At 31.7% G+C, this 19792-nt stretch overlaps 1 protein-coding gene across 1 annotated transcript; it reads right to left on the reverse strand.

Annotated features, from left to right (window-relative positions):
- Positions 1-7986: 7986 nt before the first annotated feature.
- On the reverse strand, positions 7987-14751 carry LOC100852779 (disease resistance protein RPV1). Its single transcript, XM_010651906.3, has 9 exons — positions 14579-14751; positions 13854-14488; positions 12259-13336; positions 11813-12115; positions 11617-11719; positions 10958-11523; positions 9381-10892; positions 8515-9310; positions 7987-8375 (listed from the first exon to the last, which is right to left on the reverse strand). Exons 2-8 carry the CDS (start codon positions 14354-14356, stop codon positions 8567-8569), a joined length of 4809 nt encoding a protein of 1602 aa, XP_010650208.1. The 5' UTR covers positions 14357-14488; positions 14579-14751; the 3' UTR covers positions 7987-8375; positions 8515-8566.
- Between the last annotated feature and the right edge of the window lie 5041 nt (positions 14752-19792).

Below are 19792 nucleotides of genomic sequence, written 5' to 3' on the forward strand. Positions count from 1 at the left end.
CTCAAATTTAGAGAATGAAGTGTTGTTTCTATAGGTATGAAATAGAGAAATCATTAGGATATTGCTTGCACCTTCTCAGAGCTAGTGAGTAGAGTGATGTGTTTACGTGGGTGTGAAAGAGAGAAAATCATCGGTAGATCGCCATTGGCATGGCTTGTCGGGGTTTGAGGGTGGAGGGAACTCTGTTTGGTAGATGTGTAGTAGTGTGAGGATTAGACTTTAGAAAAGGGTTTACGAAGTTAGTGAGAAAATGGCACTTTACAAAAGTGCCAAGGAAACAAAAAATATTAAGCCTCTTACAAAATGGTGCCTTAAAAAAGTGCTAAGAAGAAAAAAAGCAAATTATTCAAGGACGCTTGTATAAAAGAGCCAATGATTCCACCGAAAAACGCCATTGATAGCTCGCTTTCTACCAAGCGCCAACTTATGTTAAAAGTTTTATTAGACGTTGACGCTTTTTTAAAGCGTCTTTGTATGTAATTTTTGTAGTAGTGACAAGACTATATATGTCTATAGTGGGAGCAACCATGTACCCCAATAGTGGGGTTCTTTACTTGGTGGCATTGATGTAAAGGATAATGGTTACACACTTAGCTTGGATATGAAGTGGTTGAATCACACCATGGTCCCATTTGCATAGTCTAAGGGCCAAATAGATAAGGTATGTTGATATTGCCTTGAGGTTTATTAAGGCAGGAAGATTAATTTGAGAGGGCCTATAACTATTAATAAGATCATGAATTGCCCAATGTAGGCTTGATTGTTACAATACTAGGATACCTTGCCAAAGAATATGTAGTCCTAAGAGCTCTACATTTTTTAAAAATTTATTTATAATTGATTATAGTGAATACTCAATTTATTAATGCAAGGTTTAATTTTCTACCACAAAAATCATGTCATATAATCTAATTAAGTTCATTATCACTACTACTAAGTTGACCACACCAAACTATGTGGATTGAAAAAGAAATTTGTACATAGTTCTTACATCAAAGAAGTTTAAATAGGTAACTTGTGATTTTAGTCCCAATTCCCCTACATTTTCCACATAGGAAGAGAGAGATGCATATCATAGTTGGCAAAAGGCAGATCAAAAGGACAAGTGTATCATACTTAAATCTTTAGTAATGTGTTGCAAAAGCAACATGTGTCTATTTCCATGACTTATGATATTCTCTTTAGTCTACATGAGATGTTCGATGATAAGGGTAGGTCAACAAGATAGGTTATTCTTAAGACTATTATGACCATTAGGATATTAGAAGGAACTCCCATTAGAGATCATATGATATGTATGATCAAACTCTTTAACAAGATGGGGATCCTTGGAGCTCAGATCAATAAGGAAACCAAGGTTGATATGGTCTTAGGGACCTTGTTGGATTCCTTTAGATAGTTCAAGTTCAACTATACTATGAATAAAGTGGTGATGAGCTTACCTAAATTTATATGGGAACTCAAATGGATAAAGGGATTCTCAAAGACCAAGGAGGTATTCATATGGCAATCAAGGGTTCTTCAAGTTCTTCTAGAAAGAAGAAGAACAACAACAATTTAGAGAACATCAAACAAAAGCAAAAGTTTTAGAAATAGAGTAAGAAGAGCAAGGAAAAAGACAAGTGTTTCCTTTCTAAAAAGAAAGGCCACTAGAAAAATGAGAGCCTTGAATTCTGGAAAAAAAAAAAAAAAGCCAGATATGCATCATTTGCTTTTAGCTGAATCATGTTTAGTGGTGGATCACCAAGTCTTAATGGATAGATCTAGGTCTATTGATCATATTTGTAATTATTTATAATTAAGGTTTTTAGCAAAGTACAAGTTTGAATGATGCGGGGACATGTACCTAACTCTAGCTTTTGATGCGGGGATAATTGTTCTAGTGATAGGAAGCGTTACCCTTATCTTAGAAAATAAATGCCTTCTAAAAATCGAAGATTGTCTTTATGTTTCTGAGTTTAGAAAGAATTTTATTTCGGTTTCTAGTTTATGCAAATCAAATTATTTAATGTTTTTAATAAACAAGTTACTATTAAGATGAATAATTCATTTATATGTTCAAGATCATTGATTAATAATCTTTATAATGTGATTGCATTATCATTATTGCAAATTAATGAGAATAATCATATCTCACTTTAAAGAAAGGAACCTTGCACTAATTAAAAACACTTTTGGCACTTACATCTAGGTTATACTAATCTAAATAGGATCCAAAGGCTACTTAAAATCTGGAATATTGCACTCTTTCATTCCAAAGGATCTTTAGTCTGCAAATCCTACATGGACGGTAAAATAAATAAGAGGCCCTTTACTACTAAAAGATATAAATTCAAGCTATGTTTGTATTTATTTACCTAATGCATAGAATATGCAATGCCTTAGATAAAATTCAGTAGATTTAAGGTGGAATCGGAAAACCAATTACGTAAACATATCAAGACACTTTAGTCTAGTTGAGGTGGTGAGTATATGTACACCTGGTTTAATTATTTCCTTAAGGAGCATGAGATTATATCCTAATTGAGTGCAACTAGAACTCCATAGTAGAATGGAGTAGTAGAAAGGAGAAATCGAATATTGATGGACATAGTGAGATCTGTGATGAGTTTCTCCTCACTTTTGGTATCTTTGTGGGGATATGCCTTATTTTCCTATGGGTTTAAGCCCATTCAAGCTCCTAATTCATGGTGGCATATTTGTTTGAGGGAATTATAAGTTTGTAATTCATAAGTGTGTATAATGACATTTTGGAAAAAAACACAAGGTTGTACTGAATCTTATGAATGGTATTTCTAGATTAGGCTAGTTAGTTAATTGGAGCTTAATAGGGCTATTTAGTTTATTAGGATCCAAATGGCTATATTAAGTGACTTAAGCCAAATTTAGACTCAAGTCACTTAAGTCTACAAGGAAGCCTATATAAATCCCCTTATGGGTTTATGGCTTTAGTTTTTGCATTATTGTCTTCCAATTTCCAAAAAAGAAACCCCTAGCATCCCTTTAGATAAGTCCACCATTCTCTTGTGTAAATATCCATGAAAGTAGTGATTCAATGGAAGATCCATAGGTTTACGAGGTCTATGGCACCATTACGGTTTATTTCGTTAGATTGAATTTGATCTGGGAATATCTAGATCATAGTATGACACTTAATCGTAGATCTATGTGTTAGGATAGAACTCTTAAAAGCATGACATGATGTAATACATTTGGAATTCATTATTTATTTAATGATGTTCTAGTTTCACTTTTATTAATCCTTATTCCATGTATTATACTTTATGAGCATTTTTGCCTACATCTTTTGCATTGCACATGACTTAGGTGCATTAAGAGTTGTATAGAAGATCTAAGTTATGGATTCCTTGCAAATATATGAATTGTTCACAACCAGTTCTTGGGTCTAGGCGACCCATTAGAAGTTGTAGTGCACCACCTCTGAATTGAAGGGATGACTAGTCTTGTCTTTCGGGATAGGTTTCCCATGGTGAGTGCATTAGTGTGTATGGTTACACATTGGATAGGACCTACGATGAGTCATGATTTAAGGTCATCAAATAGTCATGACCTCACCAAACTGCTTCATTGTGTTGTCTCTCAACCTTGAAAGAATATTGAGCTTGTGTTAAAATTAGTAGTGACTTTGACCTACGAGTAAGATCGTAAGCTTATCATATATTCCCCATAGATTGGGTCATTGTTGATAGAAGCTGGTAGTAATAAGTATTCTTAATAGAGACACCATGACATCTCATGGGATTGAGACAATGTATCCCTTTGGGTAATCCTAAGGAGGTGTGTTCATGGAAAATATAGTCATAGTAGTTCCTTGAGTGGAACTTGACATAGGCTCTTTGAGAGCTAAGACATGTCCGTTGAATACACAATAAAAGGATTTGTAACTCAAGATAGTAGAGATAGTCTTGAAAGGCTGATAGCTTTCACCTTGTTAGACTACGAATACCAGTTCATAGTAAGATTGAACATAATGGATAGCAGGTCATAGACCTAAGCATTTAATGTCTCAATGTTATTTACATAGGATATTGAAGTTCAGTTGATTATTTGTAGTGGGATGTTGAATCAACTTTAGAATTGGATTTTGAGGATGTCAATAATCCTATAAGTCATAGTGGTCCCCACTCTAAGCTCATATACCTTGTTGGCACAAATTATGAGGGTCAAATTAGCTTTAGGTTCACTTTTGTGCATAAGGATGTCTTGGTAATTACGAAAGATTGCACAAGGATAAGTGAACAAGGTCTCTAGATTGAGCTAATTGATTAATTAGTAGGTCATGTTAAGTTAATTAATCAATTATGACCTATTTTGGGTTAGATTAAGTGACCCAAGTCCATGTGGGCTCAAGTCACATAAACCCACTTAGGAACCCTATAAATACCCCCTAAGGTTTAGGGTTTCTATAACTTTTGTTTTCCACCATCTAGAGAGAAAGGGAGTCATAGCCTTCACCTTCCTTTCTTCCATGTCGGAAGTGTGCCAAGAACAAGGTTAAGTCATTGGGTGAAAGATTGTGGGTTTATGAGACTTCTAACAACTTCAAGGTCGTCTTCAACACTTACAATTTAATGTTTGGGAACATCCAAACCTAAAGGTTAGTACTTTAACCCTAAAAGATCATTTAAAAAAAATGGTATTACTTATGTTGCTTAAATCTAAGATGCCAACACTATGATCATTATGGTTTTGTTTACCATATTTCCTCATTGAGTTAGATTTAGAGAAGGCTAGGAATAGTTGCATGCACCCTACAAGATCTAGTGCCAGAGAACAAAGTAATTCAAGGTTCCTATCATGCTCTTATTTTAAGAATTTAATATATAGAAATTCAGGATAAGAAATATTATGATAGAACCCTTAAGAACATGATATCATGTAACAAAATAAGATTCATTAATATATTTATTTTATAATTTCAGTTTCCACCTTATTATCCATGATTACATTATTACTTATGTGAGTATTTAGGCTTACATCACTTGGATTGCACATGAATTGAGTGCATTAGAAGATTGATGGAAGATTTAAGTCATGGGTTTCTTACAAGTTGATGAGTTGTTCAGTTCATGAACTTAGGCAATCCATTAGAGATAGTAGTACACTACCTCTTAATTAAAGGCATGACTTATCTCAATCATCAACATAGGTTTCCCATGATGAGTGCACTAGTGTGTATGGTTACACATTGGATAGAACCTATGAAGAATCATGACATTGGATATCGTATGGTTATGACTTCACCAAGTTACAATGTTGTATGGACTATTAACTTTGAGAGACTATTGATCTTACATTATGGTCTTCAATGACTTAAACCTATGAGTGAGACTCTAAGGTTGTCATATATTGTTTACGAATTGGGTTCCTAATGTTTAAGGCAAGTGGTAACAGGTGTTCTCAAGGTAGACATCATGATATCTTATGGGATTAAGACAATATCCCTTAGGGTGATCCTAAGGACTTGTGATCATGAAATCTATGGCCACAATAATTCCTTAAGTGAGATTTAACATATGTCCTTTGTGTATTAGAGCATGTCATTTGATCACAAAATATGAGGATTTGAGACTCAAAAATTATAGAAACAATCAGCTACTACCTCATTAGATTATGCACACTAGTTCATAAGAAATCTGTATGCAATGGATTTAATAAATGTTATCTTAATATAATATCATAGGGTATTGGAGTGAAATTGACACTTTTTGGTGGAATATTGAGTTAACTTTAGAATTGGATTATAAAGGAGTTAGTTTTTTCTAATGTTTTTAAAACTGAACCAAACTGGCCGATCCAACTTGTTGAACCATCAACTGGAACTTGGTCTGATTTGGTCCAACCTTTAGCCTAGATTACATATTGAACCAGGCTTAAATCAGATGGACGGACGATTGGACTGTTAAATCGGTGAACCAATCCTTCGGTTCTAGGTTGGCACACTTTTCTTTTCTAGCTAAAGGGTGGGTAGGAGCCCAACCCCCTTCAGCCTATTTCAACGTACCTCATAAGGCTAGTGGGCCAAGGACCACATACAGCTACTGTGCGGTACATGAGATAGAGAATTTAAAGGAGTGCTCATCCTCCTCTGCTTCCACAACTTCTGATGTAGGATGAGATAAAAAAAAATCCATAGAATCTGCCACAACTTCTCATGTGGGATGAGATAAAATCCATGGGCTATAATGCAATTGGCAACTGACAGCTGGATGATTTGAACCAGTTTGTAGCTAATAATTAATATTTTAAAATTGTAAACTAAAAAAATCAATAACACAATTATTTTAAAATTGTTTTTGTAATAAAAATATAAGTAAAATAATGTAACATAAGAAAAATAAATTGCAAATAAAAAGTTTTTTTGTAATAACTAATATATAAAAAATATAAGTAAAATAATGTAATATAGGTAAAATAAATTATAAATAAAAGAATTTTCTTCTATTGTAATACATATTTTATTTATAAAATTTAATTATTAATATGTTTATATTTACTCATGATTTAAGTTTGATAATATTAAAGATATAAAATAAATACTATTATTTTTAATATATATATATATATATATATATATATATATATATATATATATATATATATTTATTAAAATTTTATAATTTATTTTTAATTTTAATAATATATAAATTAAATATTTATGACATCACTGGTTCATGATTACAAAAAGTTCATTACAACTCTAAAAAAGATCCTATAATTAAAGTTGTTTTTTTTTTATTGATCATGAGAATGAACATGAGGACATTTTTAATATGGCTAGATTTTAACACACAAGAAAATCTAGATGTGGTTGTATCCATGATTTTACTTGGCTGTATCCACAAATTAAAAGAATTTAAATTTTATTTATGCCTTATTTTTCGTGAATGCATTCCTAATTGTTTAGATAAGGGTTTAAATTTCATTACCTTTATTTAAATATTATGAACACGCTAGTTAGTTTATAGGTCGTTTCTAGAATAGCATAATTTACCCCGACGAGTATAGAAAGAAGTTATAATATATGCATTATGTGAATATCAATAGTCATATTTTGGTTGTTCACTTATGATCCCTGCTTTTCTCTACTTGTAAGTTGAGTATAAGAATAGCTCATCCAATGTGTTTCTAAATACTCACACTCAAATGTGGACTTATTTTGATTGTCTTTAGGAATTTCTACTTAAAAGTGATCATAACCATATATTAAAATTTTATATAATTTCATTACTTTTTTATTAAATATATCATAAACTTTTTGTCGATTGGTTTTCATAATTATCATATTGCAAACAATCAATAAAAGTTACTTCCACATATGAAATCATATATTAACAAAATATAAAAATACTTAAATCATCTTTCCAAAATATTCAAATAATAAGGTGACTAAAGAATTTAAATATACTTATAATTCACACAAAGATGTATACATCCATTACTTGTGAATTAAAGAATGAATTCCATAAAGGTTTTAATCAAGCAAAATCAATACCATAATTTTGTCTTTAACTCGCAATAGATAGGGACATATACCACTCTCAAAACATTTAAAATGAAAATTTTGAAATCAAGATGTTCTTCTCCTTTTGAATTTGATTGTTCGTTCTTAATTTGACATTCTCTTTCCCTTTGAGATTTAAATAAAAAAAACAAAAAAATGGAGTAGCAAATTAAAAAGTGTGTCAATTCAACTCGATAAGAGTCTAATCAAAATTGAAAATTTCCTTGTACCGTCTAACTAGCCTGAATAAATAAGGATGTATGGGTTGATCAATCTAGTTTTGGGCCTTTCAATAATCATATCAAATTTTCATGTTCAATTGCTTGAGATATTCCACTTGGATATCAAACAAACTCGGGGTTAAGACATTAAATTATGTAATTTTCTATAATGAGCTAGTTTCACAAAATGTTTAATGCTTCAAAAGTAATAACTTATGAACTAAAGAATCAATCCCAACATTAGCTTTAGTTAAGAAATGCAATGCCATAATTTTATATTTTTGCTTATTTGAAATACATAGGAACAAATACCAACATGCATCTTAAAGTATTCCAAAACAAGATACTTGTAATTGAAATGTTCTTTCCCACCTAATTTGATTGCTCATTCTAGCTCGGAGATTCTCTCTTTACACCAAGAATTATGTATAGTACAAAAACATGAGTTCAAATTGGCATGACTTTAATCGAAATTTAGAAATTGGTTTGAAGTATTTGACTTGCCTTGATTAATAAGGATAACCATAGCTTAACCGATAGAGGTTGGACATTTGACATTATGTATTTAGCAGCTTGGAATATCCCATCAAAGCTTGATGCGCACCAACTTATCCAACAAAATGTTTGATCTTCAAAAAAGTTAACAATGCAATCAAGCTTGTCCTTAAAATGACCTAAAATAGGTCCCAATAAAAATGGTTTTTGAATACCCCTTGAAATCACCAAGGCATATAGAATAGAAACTAAGAGAAAAGGAAGGTGGCTTACCAAAAAGTAGAGATAAATGTTTGGTCAACATCAACAATTCTGTTACTTGAAATTAGTGTCTTGTACAGCATATCCAATGAACAAATTTGCAAAGAAGCTCCAGCCACCTGTGCATATGGTCCATTTCATGGTCTTGGGCATCAACACCAATACCATCAATCAGGGTGGTGCCATCACAGTGTCTCTCCAGATCAGTATTCGTATCTTCTACAGTTGATCTCGTGTCACAGCTTCTCTGAGAATGAGTACCATTGGTATCTTGTACAGCTGATCTATGGCCACCCAAATCCACATGAGAAGAACTGCTACCTTGTACCATTGTGAGATTGTTCTGTTCATAATCGTGGGCATATAGAAAGTGGAAGCCACACCTCGCCGCTTTCACTGGTTTAATACCAAAGTAGACATTAAATGAAGCGTTCAAGGTTCTCCATTCATTTGAGTGAAATTTCTCGGGAATATCCGACTTAGAATAATATACCAACAACCCTTGATTTGATGCATCTTCATAATAGCAGCATTCACAAATTTGTTCCAATCGCAGATCATCAAAGAGAAAAGAATCACTATCATCACCGAAATTCAATATACAGCTGAAAATCCTATGTGTTTTGGTCTCAATCTCAAGTGGAACATAAAGAGAGCACAGAACAAAGCCCAAGAAGTCATCGTTTTCATACCAACTCCAAGGAAGTTTCATTGTTATTTTGAACCCGCTTTTCTGATGGCTTATCCACTCCGGAATCCCATTACTTTCAGCAAAAAAAGTTCTGACACTTCTTCTAAATTCACGCCCCTGCACAAAAATTACCCTCTGAATTTTGTCTATAGAAAAAGAAAGGTTAAATGATATATGAAAACCATACCTGAATTTTGAATTTAAAACATTTGAATAAAGAAGACCAGAGTAGATTTGATTGACTGGATAAATTTTCCAAGGATGTACAGTGATGGGCATCTAGACACCTTAAACGTGATGGAAGTTCTGGAATATGTTGAAGCATCTTGCAGTGACTCAAGTCAAGATGTTTTAGGTTGTAAAGTTGACTGATCCCATCAGGTATGCGACTAAAGTGGTTGCCCCCCAGACATAATATTACCAGTGATGATAGGTAACAAATTTCACTGGGAATTTCCCTTATATTGCAGGCTTGAAGCTCTAATTGCCTCAAGGAGCATAAACCGGACAAAGAAGGCAATTGAAAATTCATTGAATCTAAAGGCCCAACACTAAGATGAAGTAAAGATTGTAGTCTCCCCAAGTTGTCTGGCAATTTCTTGAAGCTAGGACAGCTTTCGACAATGAGAAATTTCAAAGATGTCAAATTACAAATACTCTCGGGAAGATTCACAAGGTTTTTGCAGTTTGACAGAAGCAAATATTGAAGCCCTCTTAGACGTTGAATTGATGATGGTATCTCTTTTATGGCGGTTCCACTTAAAGAAAGCTTTCTCAAGCTCTCCATATCTTGCAGGATTTCTGGAATGCTCTCTAGTTGTGAACAGCCAGAGCAGGAGAGAGTTGCAAGGGATTTGAAACCAAAAATGCTACTGGGCAGACTCGTAAGATTTTTGCAATCCCGCAGACATAAGCTATCAAGTTCCAAGGGATTCCCGATAATGGGTACTTCATTCATATCACTGCCCTTAAAACAGCACTTCCGTCGAAGCGTCCCATCCTGTCGGCATGCTCTGCATATTCTAACATCTGCATCCTCGTGGCTTTGTTGAAGGTCTTGGGAGTATATTAGGCGGACTCCACACTCCTTCACTTTCAAGGCTTTTTCAGAATAAATGTGAAATCGAGCCAAAATATCAGTCAATTGATAAGAGTGAAACATTTCCGGAATAGCCGCCTTGGAATAGCAAACCACCCACGTTTGACCTGATACACTCTCATTATCTTCGCCCTTGTCTTCTTTATAGCAAAAACAAGTGGATTGAAAGCCGGGACGATCTACAAATTGAAAATCAAAACTATCACCAAGAGCACCCAGAAAACACTCCAGACGACAAGAATGTGTATGTTTATGTTCATTCTTATGAAAAGATTCAGCCACAGATTTATCATCTCTTTCATTCTCCCATGAATGAGTAGATTCATCCTCAGATTTATTGTCTGATTCATTCTCGGGCCCATGTGCAGATTCCTTTTCGGGTATGTCCTCAGATTCATCAGAGAGTGGAACATAAACACAGCATATAGCAAATCCCAAAAACTCATTATTTTGGTGCCAATTCTGAGGGAGCTCTATTACGCTAGAAAAATTATCTCCCCGATTCAATATCCATTCGGGAATTCCATCACTTCCGGGAAGAACAATACAAGTTCCCTTGCCATGGTAGGAAGAATCCCTAAAACTAGTGTGCTTCCAATCCTGCACCAAAGCACCATGTAAATATAGAGTCTGCATAAAACTAGTGTGTGACATCAAAATCATACCTGCGCCCAACGGAAGCAATTGACCAGAGAATGCAATGGCAAAAACGGGGCTCTTGATGAAGTGCGATTTGAACCGTGTGCATCTAAAAGCCGTAGACATGATGGAAGCTCTGTAATTTGTTCAAGATTGTTGCAGTGACTAAGGTTAAGGACTTCCAAGCTGGAAAGCTGATTGATGGTAGTGGGTATGCTACTAAAATGGCCCCGTTCCAGATTTAGTTTCTGTAATGATGATAAATGGCAAATATCACTAGGAATTCCTCCTTCCATTATGTTGCAGTGACCTAGGTCCAATACTTCCAATGATGATAAGTGGCAAATATGAATAGGGATTTTGTGGAGCTTTGAACACTCTTGAAGTAGGAGAGTTTGAAGACCATTTAGATGTGTAATTGATGATGGTAAGTCCATTATAGCTGTTCCACTCAAATCAAGTACCCTTAGCTTTCTCATATTGCCCTTGATTTCTGGAAATCTCTCTAGCTTTGAACAGCCATTGCAAGACAAAATTTGAAGGTGTTTCAACTTGTAAATGTTTCTTGGAAGAAGCTCCAAGTTTACACACCCTGCCAGATTAAAGGGGGAAAAAAAAAACAAAGTTAGTTTTGGTAGTTTTAATACTGCTGCACCAATCTTTTAAGTACCATGCATTGTACAACCTATTAGAATTAGAATCTCTAAGTTTGGCACACTTGAGAAGTCTGGGATTCCGATGAGATGGAAAGAGTAACTGAGATCAATAACCCTCAACTTGTCATGAAGCTGTAACAGAACAATTTTTTTCAATAGATGAATTTACATAAACGTTAAAAATGAATATAAAATTAAACTGTAACTAATTAATAATAACAATACCTTATTCCCTCTCCAAACTTGCTTTATATTGCTGCCTCTTAATACGAGTTGAACAAGGTTCTTTGCGTGAAAATTCATTGGCAAAGATTCTAAAGGGTATCCATCCCAATGCAGATATGTTAACTCATAAGAAGAGAATTCAAAGTCCCTTGGAAGATGGTCTTTAAGAAATAGCTGGTCTTCACGAGGGTTATGGATATTAAGCAGTCTAAGTCTATTCATCTCTTTGAAAGATTCTGTAGTAATCTGTAATGGATTAAATTTACATCTATCTAAGAATAGTCCTTCAATTGCTCGTGTCCCCTGAAAAATATAAGACGAGTAGGTGAAACAAAAGATGCATTCGACTTAATTGAGTTATACACACGACTAATTTCTGAAAAAATAATAATAGTATTGAAGCTTGCATACACACATATAAACAAGATTATGCATTTGACTCTTACTTTATTTCTTATTAGCACATCATTGGCATTAGAATCCCACAATCTACTCCTTCTTCCAGGGTCTTCAGGGCATTCTTGACGAATAATCTCCCAACCCATTTGTTGTATTAAATCATGCATATCTAGCATGTTTTTTGAAACAGTTATGAGACATCTATCATCTAGAGTTGTTATTGCATGCTCTGCATGAGGGCCCAATATTCTTGAAACAAAATCTCTATCATCTCCTTTGAAAAAGCATGCAATATCCAAAAATATCCCCTTTTCTATATCATCAAGTCCATCAAAACTTATTCTAAGTACATTGTGAATTTCCATGTGGGGTATTATTTTTAGCTTACACAGTGCACTTTCCCAATTACTTATTTTCTTTCCAAAAAGAGAAGCACCTAAAACTTTAAGTGCTAACGGAAGGCCATCAGCATAATCTATGATATTGTATGAGAGGTTTTTATAAACTTCTTGGGGACGATTTTGTTTAAAGGCCCACAAACTAAAGAGCTCAATAGCTTCTTCCTTGTTTAATTTTGAAACCTCATATGGTATATCCACTCCATATTGAGCAAGCACGTGTTTGTCTCTAGATGTAATGATGATTGTACTTTTTGCATGAAACCAATCTTTCTCTTCAGCCAAATATTCTAGTTGTTTCAACTCATCCACATCATCAAAAATAACAAGAACTCTATTGGACCTTAGACACCTCTTTATCATACTATTTCCTTCATTAACATTGTTTATTTTAAAAAATTTTCCCCTTAGGATACCATGAAGAAGTTCTTGCTGTAACTGAAGTATATCACCTTTGGATCTCTCTTTGATATTTATAAGAAAGCTACTACCATCATATTGATGTGAGATCTCATTATAAATAGCCTTGGCGATAGTAGTCTTGCCAACCCCACCAATTCCATATATCCCTATGACGCTAACCATATTTAACTCAGTGTTCATCAACGATTTCAATTTTTCCAAATGAACACCAATTCCAACTATGCTCTTTCCCACACTTAAAGGTTGATGGTTTAATCTTCTAATGATTGTATCAACAATTTCCTTGACAACCTCAGTCTCATACCTGCCAATCATATAAATTAAGTAAAATGATGAGTTAGAATGAGTTGCAAAATATAATAAATTTAGTCGTGTATGGCCATGCCCAATATTATTGAATTAGTAGCAATGGAATGAAAAAGAAAGGGGTCAAGCCAATTTACTTACATATTTAAGCTTCAAAATTTGTAAGTATCAAACTACTAATGTGCCAAGTTGCAAATTTTCAGTACTCTTACTGTTAGAGCAATGTGTAGGACTCCTCTATGAACAAGCTAATGCCTTCTTTCAACTTTTATTTCACAAACAACTTGCTTATGATTCCTCAATTTCACTTGTCTTTAGGTTTTATTAACTTACCAATGTTGCAAAGACTCTGTTTTTAGCCTGCCAATTAATTTTGCATTTCCATAGAGGAATCAGGAAACGAGTGAATGTGGAGAATTTCATGATTTGCTTCTTGATTGGGACCTTAAATATGATTTGCTTTAGAGAAAATTATAGAAATGAAAGTTAGATTTTGTTAACAATTTCATACTTACTGGTCATTCACATGGCATCCAGATAGATTAGCTGCTTCTCTCAAGGCAATCCTCCACTTTTGTATCATCTCCTTCTTTTCTTGATTTGCATCTCTTTCATGGTAGGCAAGTGCGTCTCCGAAACTTCCCCTTTGGTTTCGTACATCAGATGGATCCACATGGTAGAAAATTGGTAGAACCATTGATTCCTTTTGGCTCTTGCGTTCAATGATCTTTACGAGTTCATTTAAACACCATCTGGAGTAAGCATAATTTTTTGAGAAAATAATAATAAAAAACCTCGATTCTTCTATAGCTCTCAAGAGATCAGATGCAATATCTCCTCCTTTCTCAAGTTCTTCATCATCTCTGAAAGTTTGAATTCCAGATGCAGTCAATGTGGTATATAGATGATCAGTGAAATTTTTGCGAGTATCGCCACCTCTAAAACTCAAGAACACATCATAATTACGAGAAATAGAAGTAGTCGAAGAAGAGGCTCTATGGGTGCTGGAAGAAGCCATTTTTGGATGGCTTGAACCAAAATTACAAGGGAGTTTGGAGGGTCCTTGGATGCTCAATGACTATTGGCTCCAGACCTCTTCACCATGAACAAAAATCCAAGCTGGGAGGGAGGTTCAGCTGAAAAGCTTCATCTGCAGTCGTAAAAGAAAAGAAAAACATATATAAAGCCCTCTTTGAGAAATTTCTTCGTATATAGATTCTAAGAGAAACACATATTTTACCTTTTGGTTGGGGAAGATCCTTTCTCCATTCCCTTTGTGTTGGAGACTGCATTAAGGGATGCAGAGAAGATGGTGGGGAAGGTGTTGAAGAAGAGGCGGTGGGTAGCAGAGGTCTCGTTGACTGGGTGGATGGAATCGAGGTAAGGAATTCTAATATTTTGAAATGAAATTTCATGGAAGGTGTTGTTTTCAGTTTTTGTTTCCACAAATATTTGTGCGCGGCACCTATGATGATGAGAAATCCCTAATTAAGACTAAGTAATATTGCTTTCCTTTTTAATTAATCATTTATACTTAATTTTTTTCCGTCAACTTAAGTATTTTGATAATATTATTTGTTATAGATATTGATGGGAAAATTCTATCATCTTTCTAAGAGATTTATTAGATTCTTGTTGGAAATCCACGTCAAAGTAGAGCTCTGTGACTTTCACATTAAAAAATAGTTGGATTGATGTAGAAAAGGCAAACCTTCCCTCCACACCCAAATGTAATATTTCATTATTTTTTGTAATTTTATTTTTCTCTCTAGTTCCTATATTTGTACAACTTCATCCTTCTTTAATTTAGTTCCTTTTCTTTGTAATATTTATTTTGATATTTTTACAATTTAAATTTATGAAATATCTTTATTTAATAATTTTTATAAAAAATATTAAGTTTTTATAGATATATCAATATATAGGTTTTATATATATATTGGGATATATAAGGAAATATCGGTGGATATTCTAACACAAAATATCGATAAAATGGAAATTGATAAAAAATCATAGAAATATTTAAAATAATTAAAAAAATAAATATTAGAAATAATAATAAACATTTTGATATTGTTTTTGTTAAAAAAAAATCGATATATGTATGATATAATTTATAACATTCAAAAATAATAATTAAAATTTTTAAAAAAATTATATAAATATATCTAATTTGGATGTATTTAATGACATTAAAAAATTATGATAAAAGTATTAGTACTTTTATTTTAAAATATTGACAATTTTATTTATAAATTTATATATGGTTATTTTATATTTATTTATTATACCAAACATATGATAATTAAAATTTGTTCATTTATATATATATACAAAAAAACATATATTAATTTATGCATATGTAACATAATTTATAATATATCTATATATATATATATATATATATATATATATATAAAAGAGAATCTTAATATAATATACATAAATAAACATTGTATAAGTCATGCATTACATTATAATATTAACAAAGTTAGGTCGGTGGCGTGCTGCGCTCACGCAATGCCTGAGGTCATGGGTTCTCAAACCCATCCTTCCACTAACGATTTAAATCTCTTTTTTAAAGGTAAGGGGTGGAATCCCACATCGACCAGCCACAGCACTCAAAGTTTAAATCTTTTTTTAACGGTAAGAGGTGGTATCCCACATCGGCCGGCCACAGCACTTAAAAAACCTGCTCATAGACCCTTCAGCCGATGTAGACGGAATATTTTCCAAAAAGGCTGATGTCTCTCCGAGCCGAGATATCCACCTGCTGTATCGTGTCGGATGTTACGGACAGAAGAAATAGTTCCAGCTACTTTCATCTTGATCATATCTTCATAATTGATTATTCATTTTGATGTTTTACTTCTAATATACCTGACATTTTAGTTTGGTGTTTCGCTTAGGCTTTGATTATGGAACTATTTCTTATAGTTATTGGTAGGAAATTTCCAATGGTCTTCCAAATAGGCTATTTACAAAAGATTGAAAAATTGAAAAACCTCAATGTCCTTTCACATTTGAAGATAGTGAAATTCATATAAAAACAATCAATACTACAAAAATTTGTATGAAGATAATGCTATTTAAAGAAGGTTAATAGACCTTGATGTCCTTTTATATTGAAAGATAGTGAAATTCTATATAAAATATTGATAATAATAACCAACGCTACAAAAGTTTGTATGAAGGCAGAGACCATTTACAAAAGGTCAATAGACCTCAATGTGCTTTCACATTGAAAGATAATGAAATTCACATAAAAATAATAATAATATTAACTAATGCTATAAAAATTTGTATGAAGACAAACTATTTACAAATGCTCAATAGACCTTAATGTCCTTTTATATTGAGAGATAGTGAAATTTATATAAAAATATATATAGCCAATGCTACAAAAGATTGTATAAAGGCAAACTATTTATAAAAGGTTAATAGACTTTAATGTCCTTTTATATTGAGAGATAGTGAAATTTATATAAAAATATAGCCAATGCTACAAAAGTTTGTATAAAGGCAAACTATTTATAAAAGGTTAATAGACTTTAATGTCCTTTTATATTGAAAGATAGTGAAATTCATATATACATATATATAATAATAATAATAACCAACACTACAAAAGTTTGTATGACAGCAAACCATTTACAAAACCTTAATAGACCTCAATGTCCTTTCACATTGATAGATTGTGAAATTCACATTAAAAAAAAAAAAAAAAAACCAAGCATATATATATATATATATATATATATATATATATATATATATATATATATATATATATATATATATATATATATATATGGTAATGTGATATTTCATCTTAATTCCTCTTTTATTTTCATCTCTTGGTATTGAATAATATATTCTTCATTTCTACAACTCTTTCTTTTTTCTTAACTTTCTTTTTTTTTTTTTTTGTACTCAGTACCAATGGGTTCATTTGACATTCATTCAAGATCCTCCTTGTTTTGTTCTCAAATGATTCAAAAAAAATGATACCATATAAGGAATTTCTTAAATAGATGCTTGTAAAAATTATATAAAATTTATTAAAAAAAATTAAAAATCAAAGAAATATCACTCCTTTTCTTTAATTTTTATCCTTTAATCATTGGTGCAAAATGATAAAAGTGCAATTATGCTTTATTTGGTACTAATAAGAATTTCAAAATCTCTTCACCTCAAGATATTGAAGTTTAGGTAAGAAAATAGATGGATAAAAGTATGACATAAAACTTTTTTTCCCCATTTGGAAGGTGTTTGTAGTTAAAGTAAATATATATATATATATATCAAGTGGCATAACAAAAAACATAGGATTTCCAAAAAGAACTTAAAATGCATTCATCATGCATGTAGCTTGTCCACCATATTTCTTCAAATAATATTATTATGGTTTGTTTGCACTATATTTATTAACATAAAATTTTAATCAGAGAAATGCCAAAAAAAAAAAAAACTCATTTTGATCATATCTTCATAATTGATTATTCATTTTGATGTTTTACTTCTAATATACCTGACATTTTAGTTTGGTGTTTCGCTTAGGCTTTGATTATGGAACTATTTCTTATAATTATTGGTAGGAAATTTCCAATGGTCTTCCAAATAGGCTATTTACAAAAGATTGAAAAACCTCAATGTCCTTTCACATTTGAAGATAGTGAAATTCATATAAAAACAATCAATACTACAAAAATTTGTATGAAGATAATGCTATTTACAAAAGGTTAATAGACCCTTGATGTCCTTTTATATTGAAAGATAGTGAAATTCTATATAAAATATTAATAATAATAACCAACGCTACAAAAATTTGTATGAAGGCAGAGACCATTTACAAAAGGTCAATAGACCTCAATGTGCTTTCACATTGAAAGATAGTGAAATACACAAAAATAATAATAATAATAAATAATGCTATAAAAATTTGTATGAAGACAAACTATTTACAAAAGGTCAATAGACCTCAATGTCCTTTTATATTGAGAGATAGTGAAATTTATATAAAAAAAACAACCAATGCTACAAAAGTTTGTATGAAAGCAAACTATTTATAAAAGGTTAATAGACCTTAATGTCCTTTTATATTAAAAGATAGTGAAATTCATATATATATAAATAATAATAATAACCAATGCTACAAAAGTTTGTATGAAGGCAAACCATTTACAAAAGGTTAATAGACCTCAATGTCCTTTCACATTGAAAGATAGTGAAATTCACATCAAAAAAAGAAAAAGAAAAAACCAAGCATATATATATATAGTAATGTGATATTTTATCTTAATTCCTCTTTTATTTTCATCTTTTGGTATTGAATTATATATTCTTCATTTCTACAACCCTTTCTTTTTTCTTAACTATTATTATTATTATTATTATTTTGTACTTAGTAACAATGGGTTCATTTGACATTCATTCAAGATCCTCCTTGTTTGTTCTCAAATGATTCAAAAAAATGATATCATATAAGGAATTTCTTAAATAGATGCTTGTAAAATTAAAAAAACAAAGAAATATCATCTCCTTTTCTTTAATTTTTATCCTTCAATCATTGGTGCAAAATGATAAAAGTGCAATTATGCTTTATTTGGTACTAATAAGAATATCAAATTTTCTTCACCTCAAGATATTGAAGTCTAGCTAAGAAAATAGATGGATAAAAGTATGACATAAAACTTTTTTTTTCCCATTTGGAAGGTGTTTATATATATATATATATATATATATCAAGTGGCATAACAAAAACATAGGATTTCCAAAAAGAACTTAAAATGCATTCATCATGCATGTAGATTGTCTACTGTATTTCTTCAAATAATATTATTATGAATTTGTTTGTACTATATTTATTAACATAAAATTTTAATAAGAGAAATACCAAAAGAACTGAAAAAGATGAAAGCAAATGTAGAAAAAAAATTAAATTAATTCATAAGATAAAACATACTAAGCAAACAATTTCTAGGGGAGAAAATTTTGAAATTTTTAGTAAAATTAGAAGTATATAATAACAACATATTAAAGACTAGTTGCATATTTATTCTATGAAATCATTTCAATTCATGACAAAATGATAGTCAAATGAAAAGAAGTTTGAATGAAATTTTAAGATTATTGATATGTTAATACATTAAACTAATCAATATTTTTCTATATCTTAGCAGCCATCAATGACCTGAAGTTAGTAGGACTTCCCTCTCTCTATAAGACTTTTTTTTTTTTTTCTCTTTTTTGAAAGGATTTCATTCCATTTGTCAAGGTAAGGAATTGTTTTTCCCTATCTTTGTTTTTCTCCCTTTGAATGATTCACTTATATGTTAAGGGTTAGTTTCTTTGAAAATTTTTTCCTAAAGAAAGATATTATTTTAATTGGTAAATATACCTATCACTTTGTTGATGTTATAGAAACTCTCTCCCTTTTCAAGATTGTTTTGTT

The sequence above is a fragment of the Vitis vinifera genome, chromosome 5, assembly GCF_030704535.1.
Source record: "Vitis vinifera cultivar Pinot Noir 40024 chromosome 5, ASM3070453v1".
In the NCBI taxonomy this organism is placed as follows: domain Eukaryota; kingdom Viridiplantae; phylum Streptophyta; class Magnoliopsida; order Vitales; family Vitaceae; genus Vitis; species Vitis vinifera.